Here is a 17,067-nt window from a genome sequence, read left to right as displayed (position 1 = left end):
TTATTCATTTTTAGAGTCTCTGCTTTACTTTTTCATATAGCAAATACACTTATTTTGTCGTTTGTGTCTAATAATGCCAGTATCTATGGTCCAGTTCTGCTATTGTTATGCTTGTTGACTTTTTGCATGCTGTCTTATTTGAATTATTTTTAATTTAATTAAGCTCATTTTAATTGACTGGGCATTTTTCCTGAGTTGGAGAATACATCAATCATCAGAATATATTAGCTCTCCAGAACCAGTAAAAGATATATGTTATGTGTGTATGTGTATGCGTGTGTGAGTTTATTATTATAGGAATTAGCTCACCAGATTATGGAGGACAAGTCTTGGGACACACTGTTTGCAACCTGGAAAACCAGGAAAACCAGTGGCATGATTTAGTCTGTGCCCAGAGGTCTAAGAATCAGGAATCTGATGCTGGTAGGCAGAAGATGGATGCCTCAGGTTGGGCAGAGAGGGCAAACTGGCCCTTCCTCTGTCTTTTTTATTTTAAGCCCTCAAAGACTTGGATGATGCCCACTAGCACTAATGAGGACAGATCTTTTCTTAATCTACAATTTAAATGCTAATCTCTTTCAAAAACACCCTCACCAAGGTGTTATTGCACCAAGCAATAGTATTTTATCAGCTACCTGGGTATCCTTTAGTCTAGGCAAGTTGACACATAAAATTATTCATCACAAGTGGCATTCCACTAGAGAGGCTTGCTTCTGCCTTTGCCTGGGGCATTACCTATCAGGGACCACTTTTGATTAAATTCTTGACTTGATGTTTCTCTGACTGCAAAGTTGGTGGGAATTAGGGTTCAAAACTTGAATTCTTGTAAAAGGCTTCCTGGCACTTGTAAATTCTCAGGAAAGCATTAGTCCCCCTCCATTAAGCAACCCTGAATATTCATTGGAAGGACTGATGCTGAAGCTGAAGTTCCAACACTTTGGCCACGTGATGCGAAGAGCCGACTCATTGGAAAAGACTCTGATGCTGGGAAAGACTGAGAGCAAGAGGAGAAGGGGATGGCAGAGGATGAGATGATTGGATGGCATCACCGACTCAATGGACATGAATCTGAGCAAACTCCAGGAGATAGTGAAGGACAGGAAGCCTGGTGTGCTGCAGTCCATGGGGTTGCAGAGTCAGATACGACCTAGGGACTAAGCACAGAGCATTTTTAATATAGAAGAATATTGTTTTGTTTTATTGTATATGTCTACTCCCCTTGGTTGGTAATTCTGATTTCTACTTATACTCATGGAAGATGTGGTAAAGGAGGCTTAACTTCAGTGGTTGGATGCAGTGGTTCAATGATATCATTAAGAATTAGGGCTCCCTGTCATCTCTATACTGTGTTTGTTTGTTTTTTTTAACTGAAGTTAAAGACCCTGATGCTGGGAAAGATTGAAGGCAGGAGGAGGAAGGGGGATGACAGTGGATGAGATGGTTGGATGGCATCACCTACTCAATAGACATGAGTCTGAGCAAGCTCTGGGTGTTGGTGATGGACAGGAAAGCCTGGTATGCTGCAGTCCATGGGGTCACAAAGAGTCGGACATGACTGAGTGACTGAACTGAACTGAATTAATTTATAATGTTCTGTTAGTTTCAAGTGTACAGCAAAGTGATTCTGTTATATACATATTCTTTTTCAGATTCTTTTCCATTATAGGTTATCACAAGATACTGAGTATATTTCTCTGTACTGTATACATAGCAGGTCCTTGCTGTTTATCTATTTTATATAATAGTCTGTATATGTTAATCCCAGACTCTTAATTTATCTCCCTTCCTCTATCCCCCGTTAGTAACCATAAGTTTCTTTTCTTGGTCTGTGAATCTATTTCTGTTTTGTAAATAAGTTCATTTGTATCATTTTTTTAAGAGTCCACATATAAGTGATATCATATGATATTTGTCTTCCTCTCTCTGACTTATTTCACCTGATATGACAATCCCTAGGTCCCTCTATATTGCTGCTGCTGCTGCTGCTAAGTTGCTTCAGTCATGTCCGACTCTGTGTGACTCCATAGACAGCAGCCCACCAGGCTCCCCTGTCCCTGGGATTCTCCAGGCAAGAACACTGGAGTGGGTTGCCATTTCCTTCTCCAATGCATGAAAGTGAAAAGTCAAAGTGTTACCCCATGGACTGCAGCCTACCAGGCTCCTCCGTCCATGGGATTTTCCAGGCAAGAGTACTGGAGTGGGGTGCCATCGCCTTCTTCGCATCTATATTGCTGCAAATGACATTATTTAATTCATTTTTATGCCTGACTAGTGCCACACAATTGCACTCATCTCACACGCTAGCAAAGTAATGCTCAAAATTCTCCGAGCCAGGCTTCAGCAATACATGAACCGTGAACTTCCTGATGTTCAAGCTGGTTTTAGAAAAGGCAGAGGAACCAGAGATCAAATTGCCAACATCTGCTGGATCATGGAAAAAGCAAGAGAGTTCCAGAAAAACATCTATTTCTGCTTTATTGACTATGCCAAAGCCTTTGACTGTGTGGATCACAATAAGCTATGGAAAATTGTGAAAGAGATGGGAATACCAGACCACCTGACCTGCCTCCTGAGAAACTTACATGCAGGTCAGGAAGCAACAGTTAGAACTGGACATGGAACAACAGACTGGTTCCAAATAGGAAAAGGAGTACGTCAAAGCTGTATATTGTCACCCTGCTTATTTAACTTCTACGCAGAATACATCATGAGAAACGCTGGGCTGGAAGAAGCACAAGCTGGAATCAAGATTGCCAGGAGAAATATCAATAACCTCAGATATGCAGATGACACCACGCTTATGGCAGAAAGTGAAGAGGAACTAAAAAGCCTCTTGATGCAAGTGAAAGAGGAGAGTGAAAAAGTTGGCTTAAAGCTCAACATTCAGAAAACTAAGATAATGGCATCCGGTCCCATCACTTCATGGCAAATAGATGGAGAAACAATGGAATAAGTAAGAGGCTATTTTTTTGGGCTCCAAAATCGTGGAGGATGGTGACTGCAGCCATGAAATTAAAAGAAACTTACTCCTTGGAAGGAAAGTTATGACCAACCTAGATAGCATATTCAAAAGCAGAGATATCACTTTGCCGACAAAGGTCTGTCCAGTCAAGGCTATGGTTTTTCCAGTGGTCATGTATGGATGTGAGAGTTGGACTGTGAAGAAAGCTGAGCACCAAAGAATTGATGTTTTTGAACTGCAGTGTTGGAGAAGACTCTTGAGAGTCCCTTGGACTGCAAGGAGATCCAACCAGTCCATTCTAAAGGAGATCAACCCTGGGTGTTCATTGGAAGGACTGACGCTAAAGCTGAAACTCCAGTACTCTGGCCACCTCATGTGAAGAGTTGACTCATTGGAAAAGACTTTGATTCTGAGAGGGATTGGGGGCAGGAGGAGAAGGGGACGACAGAGGATGAGATGGCTGGATGGCATCATCGACTCGATGGAGATGAGTTTGAGTGAACTCCGGGAGTTGGTGATGGACAGGGAGGCCTGGCGTGCTGCGATTCATGGGGTGACAGAGTCGGACACGACTGAGCGACTGAACTGAACTGAATTTTCCATTATATATATGTACCACTTCTTTATTTATTTCTATGTTGATGGACATTTAGGTGGATTTCATATCTTGGCCATTTTAAGTAGAGCTGGAGTGAGCATTGGGATGCACATTTATTTTCAGATCAGAGTTTTCTCCACCTATATGCCCAAGACTGGGAATTCTGGATCACATAGTTGCTCTATCTTGCTTTTTAAGGAACCTCCATCCTGTTCTCCTCAGTGGCTGCACTAATTTACATTCCCACTAGTGGTGTAGGAGCATTCCTTTTTCTTCACACCCTCTCCAGCATATATTACTTGTACTTTGTAATGATGGCCATTCTGGCTGGTGTGAGGTGTATGCTTTGGTTCTTGGTGGAGAAGCTATCTTTGTTGTGGCACTAGCTCCCTGGTGATGGAAAGACAGCTATCAATGATTCCTGTGACTACTTGCTTCTTCCTCCAAGCACAAGGGAGAGGGTCTCTGAAGGCTCCAGTATTAGAGAAAAAAATTCCAGCTTCCCCAGGCTGACTCTAGACTCAGGTGCAAAGGTGGTTTGTGTGTTCATCCCTGAAGCACAAATCCAGGCAAGGATGGGATTTAGCTGCTAAGCCAGACACTGGCCATGTGCTCACCTCCAGAACTGAGGTGGTTCCCCAAGCTAGTCCTTTGCTCCTGGGAACAAACGTTCCAGAAAGTTGCCAAAAGAAAGGGAAATGGACAGTGAGAAAACAACCACTAAAGGGATGAAGGTTGAGACACACGTAGTTCCTGACGTGTGGTGGACACTGAGTTTTGGTGAACAACGGTGCCGTTCCCAGCAGACTCCAAACGCACTGTTCAAAACAGCAATAGATGCGTCACCGCCAGAAGACCACCTAACCTGCCAGTGAGCTGACACTGACCTCGAAGCAGTCCTCAAGGGTCTTCTACTTCGACAACCTGTACACCGCGAAGGATGAGAGATGGGATGGGCCAAAGGGTGGGTGCCAAAGGAGAGGCTGGGAAGCACTTACTAGGCAAGTCCAGTCCCAGGACACCTGCTCAGGAAGGAATGCTGTGCCAAGGCAGCACATGACTTGGCATGAATCGGGCTTTCTTCTGCCTCTACCTGATTCTAAAGCAATCCAGACGTATTTGTGTATTGCAAACGACATTGGGAAGAGCCTCTTAAAAGGAAGCAGAAAGCTAAGCTTTATTTCACCCTTTTCCCTCACCCTCTGCCTTAGTGGGGGCAGGAAGACCTCAAGCCACTCCAGGGGACGTTCTGAGGGAAGGGGAGGGACTTGGGACCTGAGGGCAGAAAAAGGCCCCCCAAGAGGACTGGGGAGGGTCCTTGGGCTCTAGCGCCCGGGCCAGCGGCCTCCGGAAGCAGATTCCTGGGTCCTCGCCTAGGGTACAGAGATCAGGCAGATGCCTTGCGCCAGGGCTCGGCCGGTTTACAGGAGACTCGGTCAGCGCTCCCCAGAATCCCGTTGCCGAATCCAAACTTGAGCGTTCGGGCACAAGGCGCCGGCGACCGGCTCGGTCCCGGTCCCGGTCCCAGGGAATGCGGGAGGGAGACGCGCTCCTCCCCAGCCCTAGACTGCCCGCCGGGGATGGAAGCCTCCCCCGAGCTCCCTCTGGGTCCCTCCAGGAGCGCGTGCCGGGCTTTCCCTGGAGGAAACTCCTCCTCTCGCCGCCTTCGCCCCGACCAGCCCCGCCCGGGACAGCCGTTCCGGTCCGTCCCCTCCCTCTGTCCGAGGTGACCCGGGACCGGCGCTTGGGGGTGTTGCCCTGGGCGCTCGGACACCGCCTCCCAGGATTAAAGCGAGAGCCGGGGAGGATCGGGGACTCCGAGCTGGGCCGAGGAAGAAGCGAACTCCAGAGGAGGCAGAGGAGAAGGAGGAGGAAGGGGTGAGGGGAGGGGAGCTGCCCCGGAGGGCAGCAGGTAAGTGGCTCGCGCGACGAGTTCTCTGCGCTGGAGATCGCGGGGGCAAGGGAGTACCTGGGCGCCCGGACTGGGTGGGAGTAGCGGGATGTGAAGCCAGGTGTGAGCAGCCTCGGCCCGGTGGGTCCGTCCTCCCGCCGTCGGGACGCACTGGGCTGAGCCGTGCAAAGCGACCTGCGTGAGGTCGGGAGGGTTCCGCGTGCCCGGGACGCGTTGGCGCGGGGGTCAGAGGCCCCCCGGCTGCTCTGTTGGCATCACTGGGTTGGTGCAGGCTACTCTGCCGGTCCTTAGCCAATTGGTAGCCGGAAAGGTGCCTCGGAGTGGGTCCCCTTGGCTGAAGTCGGCTCATGCTCCCCTGGCCCCTTTAGCTCCGAGTTGGGAACGAGGGGTGCGCCTTTTCCCTTCGGGGACGAGGAGGGAGGGAGGGTTGTCCATCCGCTTCTTTGTTTCGGGGAAATCTCTGCAGCCTCGTAGTGTTACCTGAACTCCTGTTTCTTCGTTCCCTCCCAAAGTGGGGAGAAACTGGAAACTCTCGGAGATGCCGGGAGCGATAACGCCGGCGCGGCGGTGACTGGCCTGGAGGGCCTCCGGGCGAGGTGCGAACCACTCGGTGGCCCCAGGAAGGCAATTTCCACAACCCTGGCCCCAATGCGGCGACCCGGAGGCTACGATCGGGGCTGGACCGCCTGTACAGCCGGCAACGACCCCCGCCCCCGCTCCGGTCCCCCGAGCTTCCAGTGCCGGAAGGAGCCGTCCTGGTCTCTCGGCGCACATTCCGTGCCAGGGACAAGGCCGGACACCTGGGCGCTTCGGTCCACCGCATGCCATCCGGCAGGACCCCGGGCCGTGGCACCGCGGCTGAACGTACCAGCTTGGCAGTGGGCACCGATAAGAATTGCCTTATGGCCCCAGATTTCGCGCTTCCAGGCCCCAGAGGGGAAGCACGGGTTGAGGGCGGCCGCCTGCCCTGGCCTGCGCCCCGGCTTTTGGGAAGGGCCCACCACGCCGGTGATCCCAAATCAGGAATTCCGTTTCGGACGCGCAGGTGGCTGCGGGCCAGGTGGAAGCCCAGTGGATAGTTTGGGAGGGAAAAGAGAGCGACTCGAGACCTGCCTGTCGGGCAGGGGTCACCCGGGGCTCTGCCTCGAGCCTGCGAATCCCGCCCGATTGCCGCTGGATTCAGACCCTCGTGGTAGTACTGGGGCATCCAGCAGGCGCCCTGGGCTCCGGGCTGTAGAGAGCCAACAAACTGATGGAAAATTACAAAGGCTACTAAGGAGAGCTTCAAGGTGTTTAGAAAACCTGAAGTGAGGGGAGGGTTGTTGACTTAGCCTGGGAGGTCTCAGAAGGTTCTCCAGGAAGTGGGGACGGAGCCAATCTCCCCTGGAGGAGGGCGGGGGCTGGGAGTGGGAGCCCGGCTTACATGAACCAGCTTCCTGGGGGCGCAGGCGCTGCTGCTGCTGCTGCTGCTGCTGAGTGAGGTGCAGGGGTTGGGGAACCCAGGGAGGTGGTGGAGGTTTGCTCCCACCTTCCACAGCTTTTCCGGAGGTGGGCCTGCCTGCAACCCCCGACCACTGCCAACCTTACTGGACCCTTGAGGTCAATGTGAGAGGCCAGGGCACCACCAGCAAGGCCACACCACAGGAGTCAGGGAGCTGCGGTGGGGACTCTGCCTGGAGATTGGCTATGGACACCTCCCTCTCCGTTTTAAAACGTGAGCTGGCTAGCAGCAGGAGCCCTTTGTTCTTGACTGGGAGGTTTGTTTGTTTAATCCCCAGCCATGCCTTTCTTATTGACTCCTCCAAGGTCAGTCTTTTTCCTACAAGATTGTGTAGTTGCCTGGAGCCTACAGGGCTCAGAGTTGTTTGGTGATTGGCCTCCGCTCACCCTGGGCTGCTCCACCCTGGACTCCTGCTTTAATTGTAGGAGAACATTGGATTGCACCCCTGTTATCATAGGAACAGCCCATGTGGATGTGGCCTTTACTTTCAACTGGGCATCCTTCCAGGCTCTTTATGATGCATGTAACTCAGTTGTGAGGAACTAAGGCAGACAGGGGAAATAACTTGCCCCAGGTGATCCCATGACCTGTAGGGAGACCAGGGGGGTGCAGGCAGGCCAGATGGCTCCAGGGTAGCTTCGTGAGGCCTGGAATCCTCATGGGAAAGAGGGTGGCTCTCGGGCCAGGCTGACTTCCTCATGACCCAAGAGCAGAGCCTCTTCCCTTCCCCCTCCCCCTTCCACCTGCCCCGCTGGCTCGGAGCTGCCCATTTCCAGGGTGACCTGGGCAGGAGATCTTGTACCTTTATGGGGCAGTGCAGAGGGGTGACCATCTCTGGTGATGCGGCCTAGGGTGCAAACGTCTTGGTGGTGAAGCCTACACACGCGAAGGACACTATAATGGTTGTTGCAGAGACTCGACCCAGCCTGGGACATGGGGTCTACCAGGATGTGTAAACCAGGGCTCCAGGCTGGTGCCTCTCACTCTTTTCCACCTAGGCCTTTGGCAGGAGTCCTGGGGGCCTCTGTGACCACTGAGGGTCATTGCCCTGGTTTCAGTTGCTGCATCAGATTCTGATGGAATAGGAAATCTATTTTTTGAAGCCCTCCAGAATTATGCAATCCTTAGGCATGGAAGTAGGAAAAGGAAAGGCGACTGGGTCAAAGTAGTGTCTGGTCAGCTTTGCTTACTTATGGAGGGGAAGCCGGCTCTGTTGATGTGGGGGTGGGGCACTCAGGGCTCGTCCACCCTCTGCTGCTCTCTCAGCTCTGGATCTGCTGGGTGGTCTTGCTTCCCACAATTGCTCAGTCTTTGCTGCCCTTCCTGGCACCCCCTAGGGGACCCCCAAGATGAGCTAAGGGGCCTCTGGGGAGGGAATGGGAGGTGTCACACACCTGGGTGCTGAGATGTGAATTGGGCCAGGCTTGGTGAGTCCCTTCCTAGCTTGAGGTTGGGGATCCCTACGTATAGGCCATTTTGGGGGATCTGGCTTGCAGGCCACTCAGGACTGTGGGCCTGGATGTGGTGGAGGGGACTCCCAGTGCCCCTGCCCCCACCATGCCGATGGCCAGCCTGGTCCCAAATGCAGTAGCAGAGGGCTCAGCTGATCACACAGACAGGTCTGAGGAACAACCCCAAGGCCGAACTCGAGATCAGGAGGAAGAGGAGGTAACCTCGGACATGGTCTACCCCAGCCACTGGACAGAGGTCCAGAGAAGAGGAACCAGGGGCATGAAAAATGTCATGGGCAGTCTTAGAGACATCCAGGGAGAATGGTAGGCCCTGATTTTCTGGTGGGCGTGTGGGCAGCTCCCTGAACTTTGAACAGTGTGAATCTTGAAGAGGGCAGGTGACTCAAAGCAGAGCTTTATGCTCTTGTTAGAGGTCAGTCAAGGAGAAGGAGGGAAGGACTTGCCATGAGTGGAAACTCCAGGTGTTTATGTTGTGTGTAGGGGTGGGGTGCAGGAGGGACGAGGGTGCAGAAATGTGATAAGGAAGCAGGGAATGTTTGAAAGGCGTGGAGAAGGAAATGGCAACCCACTCCAATATTCTTGGATTACTGGAGAGAGAAGCCTGGTGGGCTACAATTCACGGAGTTGCAAGGGGTTGGACATGACTTAGCAAGTGCTGTGCTTAGTTGCTCAGTTGTGTCTGACTCTGTGAAACCCCATGGACTGCAGCCTGCCAGGCTCCTCTGTCCATGGGGATTCTCCAGGCAAGAATACTGGAGTGGGTTGCCATGCCCTCCTCCAGGGGATCTTCCCAACCCAGGGACTGAACCTAGGTCTCCCACATTGCAGTCGGATTCTTTACCATCTGAGCCACAAAGGAAGCCCTGCAATTCACATTAATTCTTGCAGCTATCTGCAAGTAAACAGCAACAAAAGCTTAAGTCCGGGAGCTTCTGCAAAGACAGAGTGGACGGAATCATTGGGAGCTCCGTTGGTCTTCTGGTGGACGTCCATTAGAGAAATATTTCCTAGGGAGCTCTGATCTGGAAGGTGAGATGAAGCCCAGGCTTTTATGGTGGCTTGTTTGGATGTCACCTCACATCAGCATTGCTTTAAGCTCCCTGCTTTCGGAGGGGCCCGCCTGGCAGGGCAAGCACCTGGCCTCATCTGAGACTTGATCTGAACACCAGGCATGTGGAGCCTGTGTTTTCTAGGGATAGATTTGTGTTTCTGATCACAAAAGATAAAAGATCATCGTGTCTGGCCTCTCAGCAAAAGCCCAGTTTGGTTCTAGAATGTACTGTAGACACAGCCTTCCAGTGTTGGATCAAACTTTTTTTTTTGGTTTGAGGAACTGTTTCTCACAAGGGAAACCAGTGGATACTGAAACTTCCTCATTGTTGGAACTTGGTTTCCCTGGATTGAGTTAAATCTGCCCTCCTGATATTTCTGAACTTTTTGATCCTGAGTTCTTCCTTTGGATCTTCACACAAAAAAACTGAGTCCTTTTCCCACACATCAGTCCCTTAGCTACTGCCATTATGTTATTCTGGAGGGCTCATCGTGTGATGGGCATGATGTTAGGCCATGAACACACTTAATCTGGACAAAACCCCATTTATCTGCTATCTTTGGGTCAGGAAGATCCTCTGGAGAAGGAAATGGCAACCCATTCTGGTATTCTTGCCTGGGAAATCCCATGGACAAAGGAGCCTGGTGGGCTAGAGTTCATGGGGTCGCCAAGAGTTGGACATGACTGAAGTGACTCAGCACGCATTGCCTGCACGCATGCCCATTTCACAGATCGACTCAGGCAAGTTCTTCGAACCTTAGACAGTGGCTTTTGTACTTTATCGCGGAACAGGCAACCTCTCCAGCCTGCCTGCTGGCATTCGGTCAGCTCTGTGCACCTGGACCTGTAAGGTCACTCACATCCTCAATTTGGTGTCTGCTTTGTCCAGCTGCAGGCTCTCTGGCTCTCTCTGTCTTAAATTTCATCTTACTCATTTGGCCTTTGGGATGCAAAAAAAAAAAAAATTGGAACACTTTCTGTGTATGGTACAAAACTAGACTGAAAGAAAAAGGACCAGATTCAGTTCCTGCCCTAAAAAGTTTGCAATCTCGTTTGGACAATGAGGCATTCATAGAAAAAGAAACTTGGATGATGTAGGCAGTACCTCTCCTGAGCGGCTCTCTCCCTCCCTCTGTCTTTCTCCTTCCTGCATCAGTGACTGTGTGTGCCGTTTCTCTGATAGTCTTATATTTATTTACGTTGAACTGTTAATTAAATCCACCACTGTCTCTGTTAACTTCCCCCTCACAGTGCATTTTGTCCCCAAATGGGATATGAAAACCTCTCCAAATGTAAGGTGATTGTATGCAGTGGCTGAGACGTAAGGGGCTCCATTGATCATGGACCCTCAGATAGGGAGTATCTGTTGGTGGTGTTTGCTTTGGAGTTTGAAGAAGGCACGCTGAATTCGAGGTCAGGAAGGTGGGGTTTCTTCCACCCGTCCCGCCTCATCACACGACTGGTGTCTGGAAGGCATTAGAACGGGCCCGGTGCAGGCGCCCATGCATGAATGATGTGTGAGGGAAAGTTCCCATGCATGAATGATGTGTGAGGGAAAGTTAGTGGAGCCTTCATAATAGGGAAAACCCCTGACTCCTGTGTGGGCATTGGTATCTACCTCTCTGACCTCATTTCCACTGGTTTGGTAGTTTTCAAAATAAATCTCCAGCAAATGTGTTCTGAGGTCCAGAGTAAAGATACTGTAAGGAGGGACCCTCCTTGTCTAGAAATAGCTTCATCACGTCATGGGAGACAGGTGGTATTCCACAAAACCATCCTGTTGAGTGGTGGCCTGGCAGGTGACTTGAGGCTTGAGTCAGTCCCCTGAAAGGAGAGCCCAGGGTGGCCTGGGACAGTCATGCTCTGCTGTGTGACTCAAGTGGGCAACATTGAAGTGGACGCGTGCCAGGAGCAAGCAGCAGGGCAGAGCTTCGTCGCACGTGAGTCTCGGTCACTTTGGGGAAAAGCGTTTCCCTGAGGCTGGCTTTCCGGAATCAAGAGCATTCACGGGTGTCCTCTGATGACCGGAGAGAACATTCGAGAGGCGGTGTTGTCTCTGCCATCTGGATTGTCTTGTTCCTTTCAGAAGCCAGCTAAAGAGTGTTGCTACCTCGTAAGGGAGTGGAATTGCCTGTTTGGGAAATTAATCGCACAGAATGTGAGCCCCTGGTCTTTTTGGACAGCAGTGCGTCTCCATCAGATCCAGGTCCCTGGGGAGACCTTTCTTCCTGGCTTTGTCTCTGGCCACTGAGAGTTAGACTTCCTTGGCAGTTCAGATGGTAAAGAATCTGCCTGCAGTGCAGGAGATTTGGGTTCAACCCCTGGATCAGGAAGATCCCCTGGAGGAGGGAATGGCAACCTACTCCAGTATCCCCCCTGCAGAATTCCATAGACAGACGAGCCTGGCAGGCTACAGTCTATGGGGTTTCGAAGAGTTGGACATGACTGAGTTACTAACACATACACACTGACAGTTAGGAGCACTCTGACTCGTCTTCTCTTCCAGAGTCCGTGGCAGCCTGTCTGGGCTCATTTGGTGTCCTGGGTCCTCAGGATCTACCAGCTGTGGGATCTCTGGGTGAGAGAGGATTGTGCTGTAGTTATTTCTGGGTCCTGGGTGTATAGGGGCCAATTCACAGCTGTGGCTCCCAGTGCCCCTGAGCTCCTGGCTTCCTGGTCTCACTGTGTGGGATCTTGAATGACTAGGGAGCGTGGATTTCAGGCACTGATTCATCACTCTTTTCAGAGGGCTCTCAAACTGGGAAAGCTGCCAGTGAGATCGGATTTTCATTTCCTGAAACTCCAACCAAACCTATAACTGGTGAGATAGCTCAGAGGCCCGGGAGTGCCTGCCACTGAGAGCAGAGAAACCAGGGCTGAGAACCTTGGCCGGAGCAGGACTCATCTGAAACTAATCCGAGGAAGGTGCCAGCTTTTCCTGCTTAGATGAGAGGATTCTGTCCTGCTGTCAAGTCTCAGAAACGTCTCTCGTTACAGAGCCGAAGTAGGAAAGGTTATTAATACGTGATCATCATACCCACGTAAAGATGTAAACATCATGTGTATTCTACATGCTGATCTCATCTTCCTGTGTATGGTCAGGTTTTTTCCTCATACCTGGAACCATGTTGACTCTTTTTTTTTAATCTTAAAAAATCTCAAAGCACGAACTGGTTCTTTTATCTTTACATGAAAAGTAAATGAATGACCTGGTACATCTTTCTTGTGACTTGTTCAACAAGTTTTCCTGAGATTAAACACCCTTACTTATATTTTTATGTATCCAAGTTAATGTTTGAGGGGTTTTTTTTGATGTGTAACGAGTCAAGTAATAATTTTGCTTGGGACTCAGAGAGGCAGTGCCAGCAGGAGCTCCAGTGGGTTTTTCAGAGCTGGTGGATTTCTTGTTGGTATCTTGGGCATTCTTTGCAGATACAGATCTGCGAATCTATAAATGCTGCCAATCAGGCCCATCCTGCCTTTATGGGCTGTTCAACATTTATCAGATTTATGATCAATTTTAAGAGCTTCCCATGCGGTACTAATGGTAAAGAATCCGTCTGTCAATGCAGGAGACTCAAGAAATATAGGTCCAATCCCTGGGTCAGGAAGATCCCCTGGAGTAGAGATGGCAACCCTCTCCAGTAGTCTTGCATGGAAGATTTCATGGACTGGGGACCCTGGTGGGCTACAGAGTCGGCTCTGTATGTACAGCCTTAATGTACTCCTTTTCCAGTTTTGAACCAGTTGGTTGTTCCATGTCTGGTTCTAACTGTTGCTTCTTGACCTGCATACAGGTTTCACAGGAGGCAGGTAAAGTGGTCTAGTATCCCCATCTGTTTAAGAATTTTCCACAGTTTGCCTCCTTAGGTAGGTTTATTCCTTAGGTATTTCATTCTTTTTGTTGCAATGGTAAATGAGATTGTTTCCTTAATTTCTCTTTCTGATCTTTCATTATTAGTATGTCGGACTGCAAGTGATTTCTGTGTATTAATTTTGTATCCTGCAACTTTACTGAATTCATTGAGTAGTTCTAATAGTTTTCTGGTGGCATCTTTAGGGTTTTCTGTGTATAGTAAGAATCATGCCATCTGCAAACAGCGACAGTTTCACTTCTTCTTTGCCAATTTGGATTCCTTTTATTTCTTTTTCAACCCTGTATTGGGTGCCACTGTTATCCTCTCCCCCTCCTTTTTTTTTTTTTAAACAGGTTTGTAAACACTATGTTACACTGTGCAAAAACCTCTTATACTAAGTAAATACCAAACTACATTCTTCTGAAAGATGTTTCTAGTATGTCTTAGATAACTTCTGTATTATGTACAGTGAAACCATTTTTAAAAAGCAGTGACACAGGCAAACCAACCCTACTGATTCATTAAACCATTTCCCCATTTTACAGACAAGGAAACTCGCCCCCAGGTCATGGCGAGTGTGAGTGAGTTTGGTTTGGATCCAGAGTCTGGTCCCAGAAGTCATGGGCTCAACCATCCTGCCTTGCTGCCCTTATCGGCTGTGCACCAGGCACTTTACAGATGAAAGATGCTCTGACCAGATCTGCCAGCTTTGAAGCCCGGAGCTTTCTCACCCAGGACAGGTCCTGTGGATGGGTGATTGTGAAGGCTGTTTCTTGGAGTTACTGTTTGATCAATTCAAGGTAGCCAGGAGTGGTGGACAAAAGCCATTGTTTGCTTAAGATGGGAAGAGTGACATCAGATGGGCCTTTACTATAAAGCTTTTTATGTTGATGGTCTTCCTAGATACCACTGTTCAGAAACGTCTGCAAACAAAGTGACCAAGGGCTTTATTTTTCGTGACCAATTTCCTTATATATTGATAAGCGTATTGTATAGGGCTTCCCAGGTGGCTCAGTGCTAAAGAATCTGCCTGCCAATGTAGGAGACACAGAAGACGGTGGGTTCAATCTCTGGGCCGGGAAGATCCCCTGGAAGAGGAAATGGCAACCCACTCCAGTATTCTTGCTTGAAAAGTCTCTGGGACTGATATCCTTAGAAACCACTCAAATGGTTAGTCCTGGATTTCCTTCTTTTCTGGATTTGGGAATAGTAAGTGGAGTATCAAGTGAGTTTAAATGTGTTTTATAGAATTGTTATACATTTGTGTTGATTAAGGTTGCAGCGACTCCATGTGGCTTATTTGTATGTGTGTGTGTTGTTGTTGTTGTTGTTTTTTCTGCTTTTAAAAATTTATTTTTAATTGAAGGATAATTGCTTTACAGTATTGCGTTGGTTTCTGCCAAACATCAACATGAATCATCCATACGTATACATGTCTCCTCCCTCTTGAACTTCCCTCTCACCTCATATGGCTTGTTCAGGTTCTTTCCCATCTCATCTCCCACAAACTCACCGGCACAGAAGCAAACTCACCGGCACAGAAGCAAAACAGTCCTGTCGTTCTTTCCTCTAGGTCAACTCGAACGTTCCAAATACCTCCCTTTACCCGATGCTGCTGATAACATCAGGATGGCTTTAAACTCCGTAAGTGGTTAATCATTACCTCCCTGGCCTTGCCCTGTCCTGGGTTCCTTCTGCTCTTTCCAGTGGCGGCGTGTGCTGGTCAGCAATGTCAGAGCTGCTTGCTGGATGCCTGTGCTGCTTGGGATGCTGTGAAGGCATTCTGGGGTTCAAGGGTGATCAGGAGTGGGGCGGGGGGAGCCGCGTGGCAGTTGTACAGTTGCAGGGGTTGTGCAGGTGATGAGGTTCTTCCTGCTTTGATCAGCATGGAGCAGGGGGCAGGGGTGAGATGTGGGGACAGAGGCAGGATGGTGGTGAGAGGGAGTGTGTGTGTGTGTGTGTGTGTGTTAGTCACCCAATCATGTCCGACTCTTTGTGACCCCATGGACTGTGTGTGGCCCACCAGTTTCCTCTGTCCATTGGATTCTCCCGGCAAGAATACTGGAGTGGGTTGCTGTTTCCTTTTCTACGGGATCTTTCTTACCCAGGGATTGAACACGGGTCTCCCACATTGCAGGACGATTCTTTCCTAGTTAAAAGAGCGTGCCTGTGACACCAGTGGCCAGCCGAGCACAGTGTAGCCTCACTTACTGGAATCCTGTGAGAGGCCATAGCTGAAGCAAAGGGCTGGCCGCCCCCTCCTGAAACACCCCCCCAAACACACACTTTGGATACAAATGTACCTTACATTTGAGCCTCTTGATGAAAGTGAAAGAGGAGAGTGAAAAAGCTGGTTTAAAACCCAACATTCAAAAAATGAAGATCATGGCATCCGGTCCCATCACTTCATGGCAAATAGATGGGGAAACAATGGAAATAGTGACAGACTTTGTTTTCTTGGGTTCCAAAATCACTGCAGATGGTGAGTGCAGCCATGAAATTAAAAGATGCTTGCTCCTGGAAAGAAAACTTATGACCAACCTAGACAGCATATTAAAAAGCAGAGACATTACTTTGCCAACAAAGGTCCATTTAGTCAAATCTGCGGTTTTTCCAGTGGTCATGGACGTGCAAGTTGGACCATAAAGAAAGCTGAACACTGAAAAATTGATGCTTTGGAACTGTGGTGTTGGAGAAGACTCTTGAGAGTCCTTTGGACTGCAAGGAGATCCAACCAGGCAATCCAAAAGGAAATCAGTCCTGAATACTCATTGGAAGGACTGTTGCTGAAGCTGAAACTGTAATACTTTGGCTGCCTGATGCCAAGAACTGACTCATTGGAAGAGACCCTGATGCTGGGAAAGACTGAAGGCGGGAGGAGAAGGGGACGACAGAGGATGAGATGGTTGGATGGCATCACTGACTCAATGGACATGAGTTTGAGCAAGCTCCAGGAGTTGGTGATGGACAGGGAAGCCTGGTGTGCTGTAGTCCATGCGGTCGCAAAGAGTCGGACACGACTGAAACTGAACTGACTGACTGGCTGTACCTTCCCCATCGCATCTCACTTATCTTACATTTAGATTACTAAAAGTTGTGGTTGATAACAGAGGTCTCTCTATTTGGAAAACAGACCTTTGCTTTCCCCATTCCTGCATTTGATAGTTTCCATTGGATCCTTTTAAAATTCCAAACCCACGGTACAGGAACTCACAGGGTCAGACCGCTGTGCCCGCTGCCGCCTTTCCTGGGAAGGTCAGCGTGTTCTCAGATGCTTCAGATGGAGACCTGTTCTGCTTTTTGGCCTCTGGCTTCCTCATTTAGATGAGAGATTACCTTCTGTTTTCCCTTTCTGTTACTGCTCTGGTGTTGGGTGCAGTCTTCGGACTCTGGAAGGGGCACGTTGGTGAGTTATTAAACTCAAGATTGGCTCACTGTTTTCTAACCACGCTGCCCTGGAGGCCTCATTTAAAATTCTCAGCATTAAGTCGCCTATGCTCAGAATACTAGTCTTCTCTGAGCTCTCAGACAGCCAGGAACAAGAGGAGGCGTTACTGAGTGGGGAGGAGTGTTGCAAGTGGACATTTAGATAAGAGGGCAGGTGTGGCTCCCAGGGCGGCCTAGTCAGTGGGTGGGCTGTGGGGGCAGGAGTGGGTCTGAAGCACAGCAAGTTCTCAAGCTCCTGGGGTCTCCAGTTGCCTTGGGGGGTTGGGG

General features: G+C 49.5%; 1 protein-coding gene across 1 annotated transcript in view; it reads left to right on the top strand.

The window, feature by feature from the left end:
- Window positions 1-5,380: 5,380 nt before the first annotated feature.
- The window catches only part of TMPRSS2 (transmembrane serine protease 2), a 48,933-nt gene continuing 37,246 nt past the window's right edge, over window positions 5,381-17,067 (top strand). Inside the window, exons 1-2 of the mRNA XM_068972461.1 lie at window positions 5,381-5,472; window positions 14,927-14,997. Coding sequence (XP_068828562.1) covers window positions 14,983-14,997 — 15 coding nt within the window. The 5' untranslated portion in view covers window positions 5,381-5,472; window positions 14,927-14,982. The remainder of the gene's footprint in view (window positions 5,473-14,926; window positions 14,998-17,067) is intronic.

This window comes from Capricornis sumatraensis, chromosome 1 (genome assembly GCF_032405125.1).
Source record: "Capricornis sumatraensis isolate serow.1 chromosome 1, serow.2, whole genome shotgun sequence".
NCBI lineage: Eukaryota > Metazoa > Chordata > Mammalia > Artiodactyla > Bovidae > Capricornis > Capricornis sumatraensis.
Note: the sequence above shows the minus strand (reverse complement) of the source record. Positions and strands in the feature narration are given on the sequence as shown.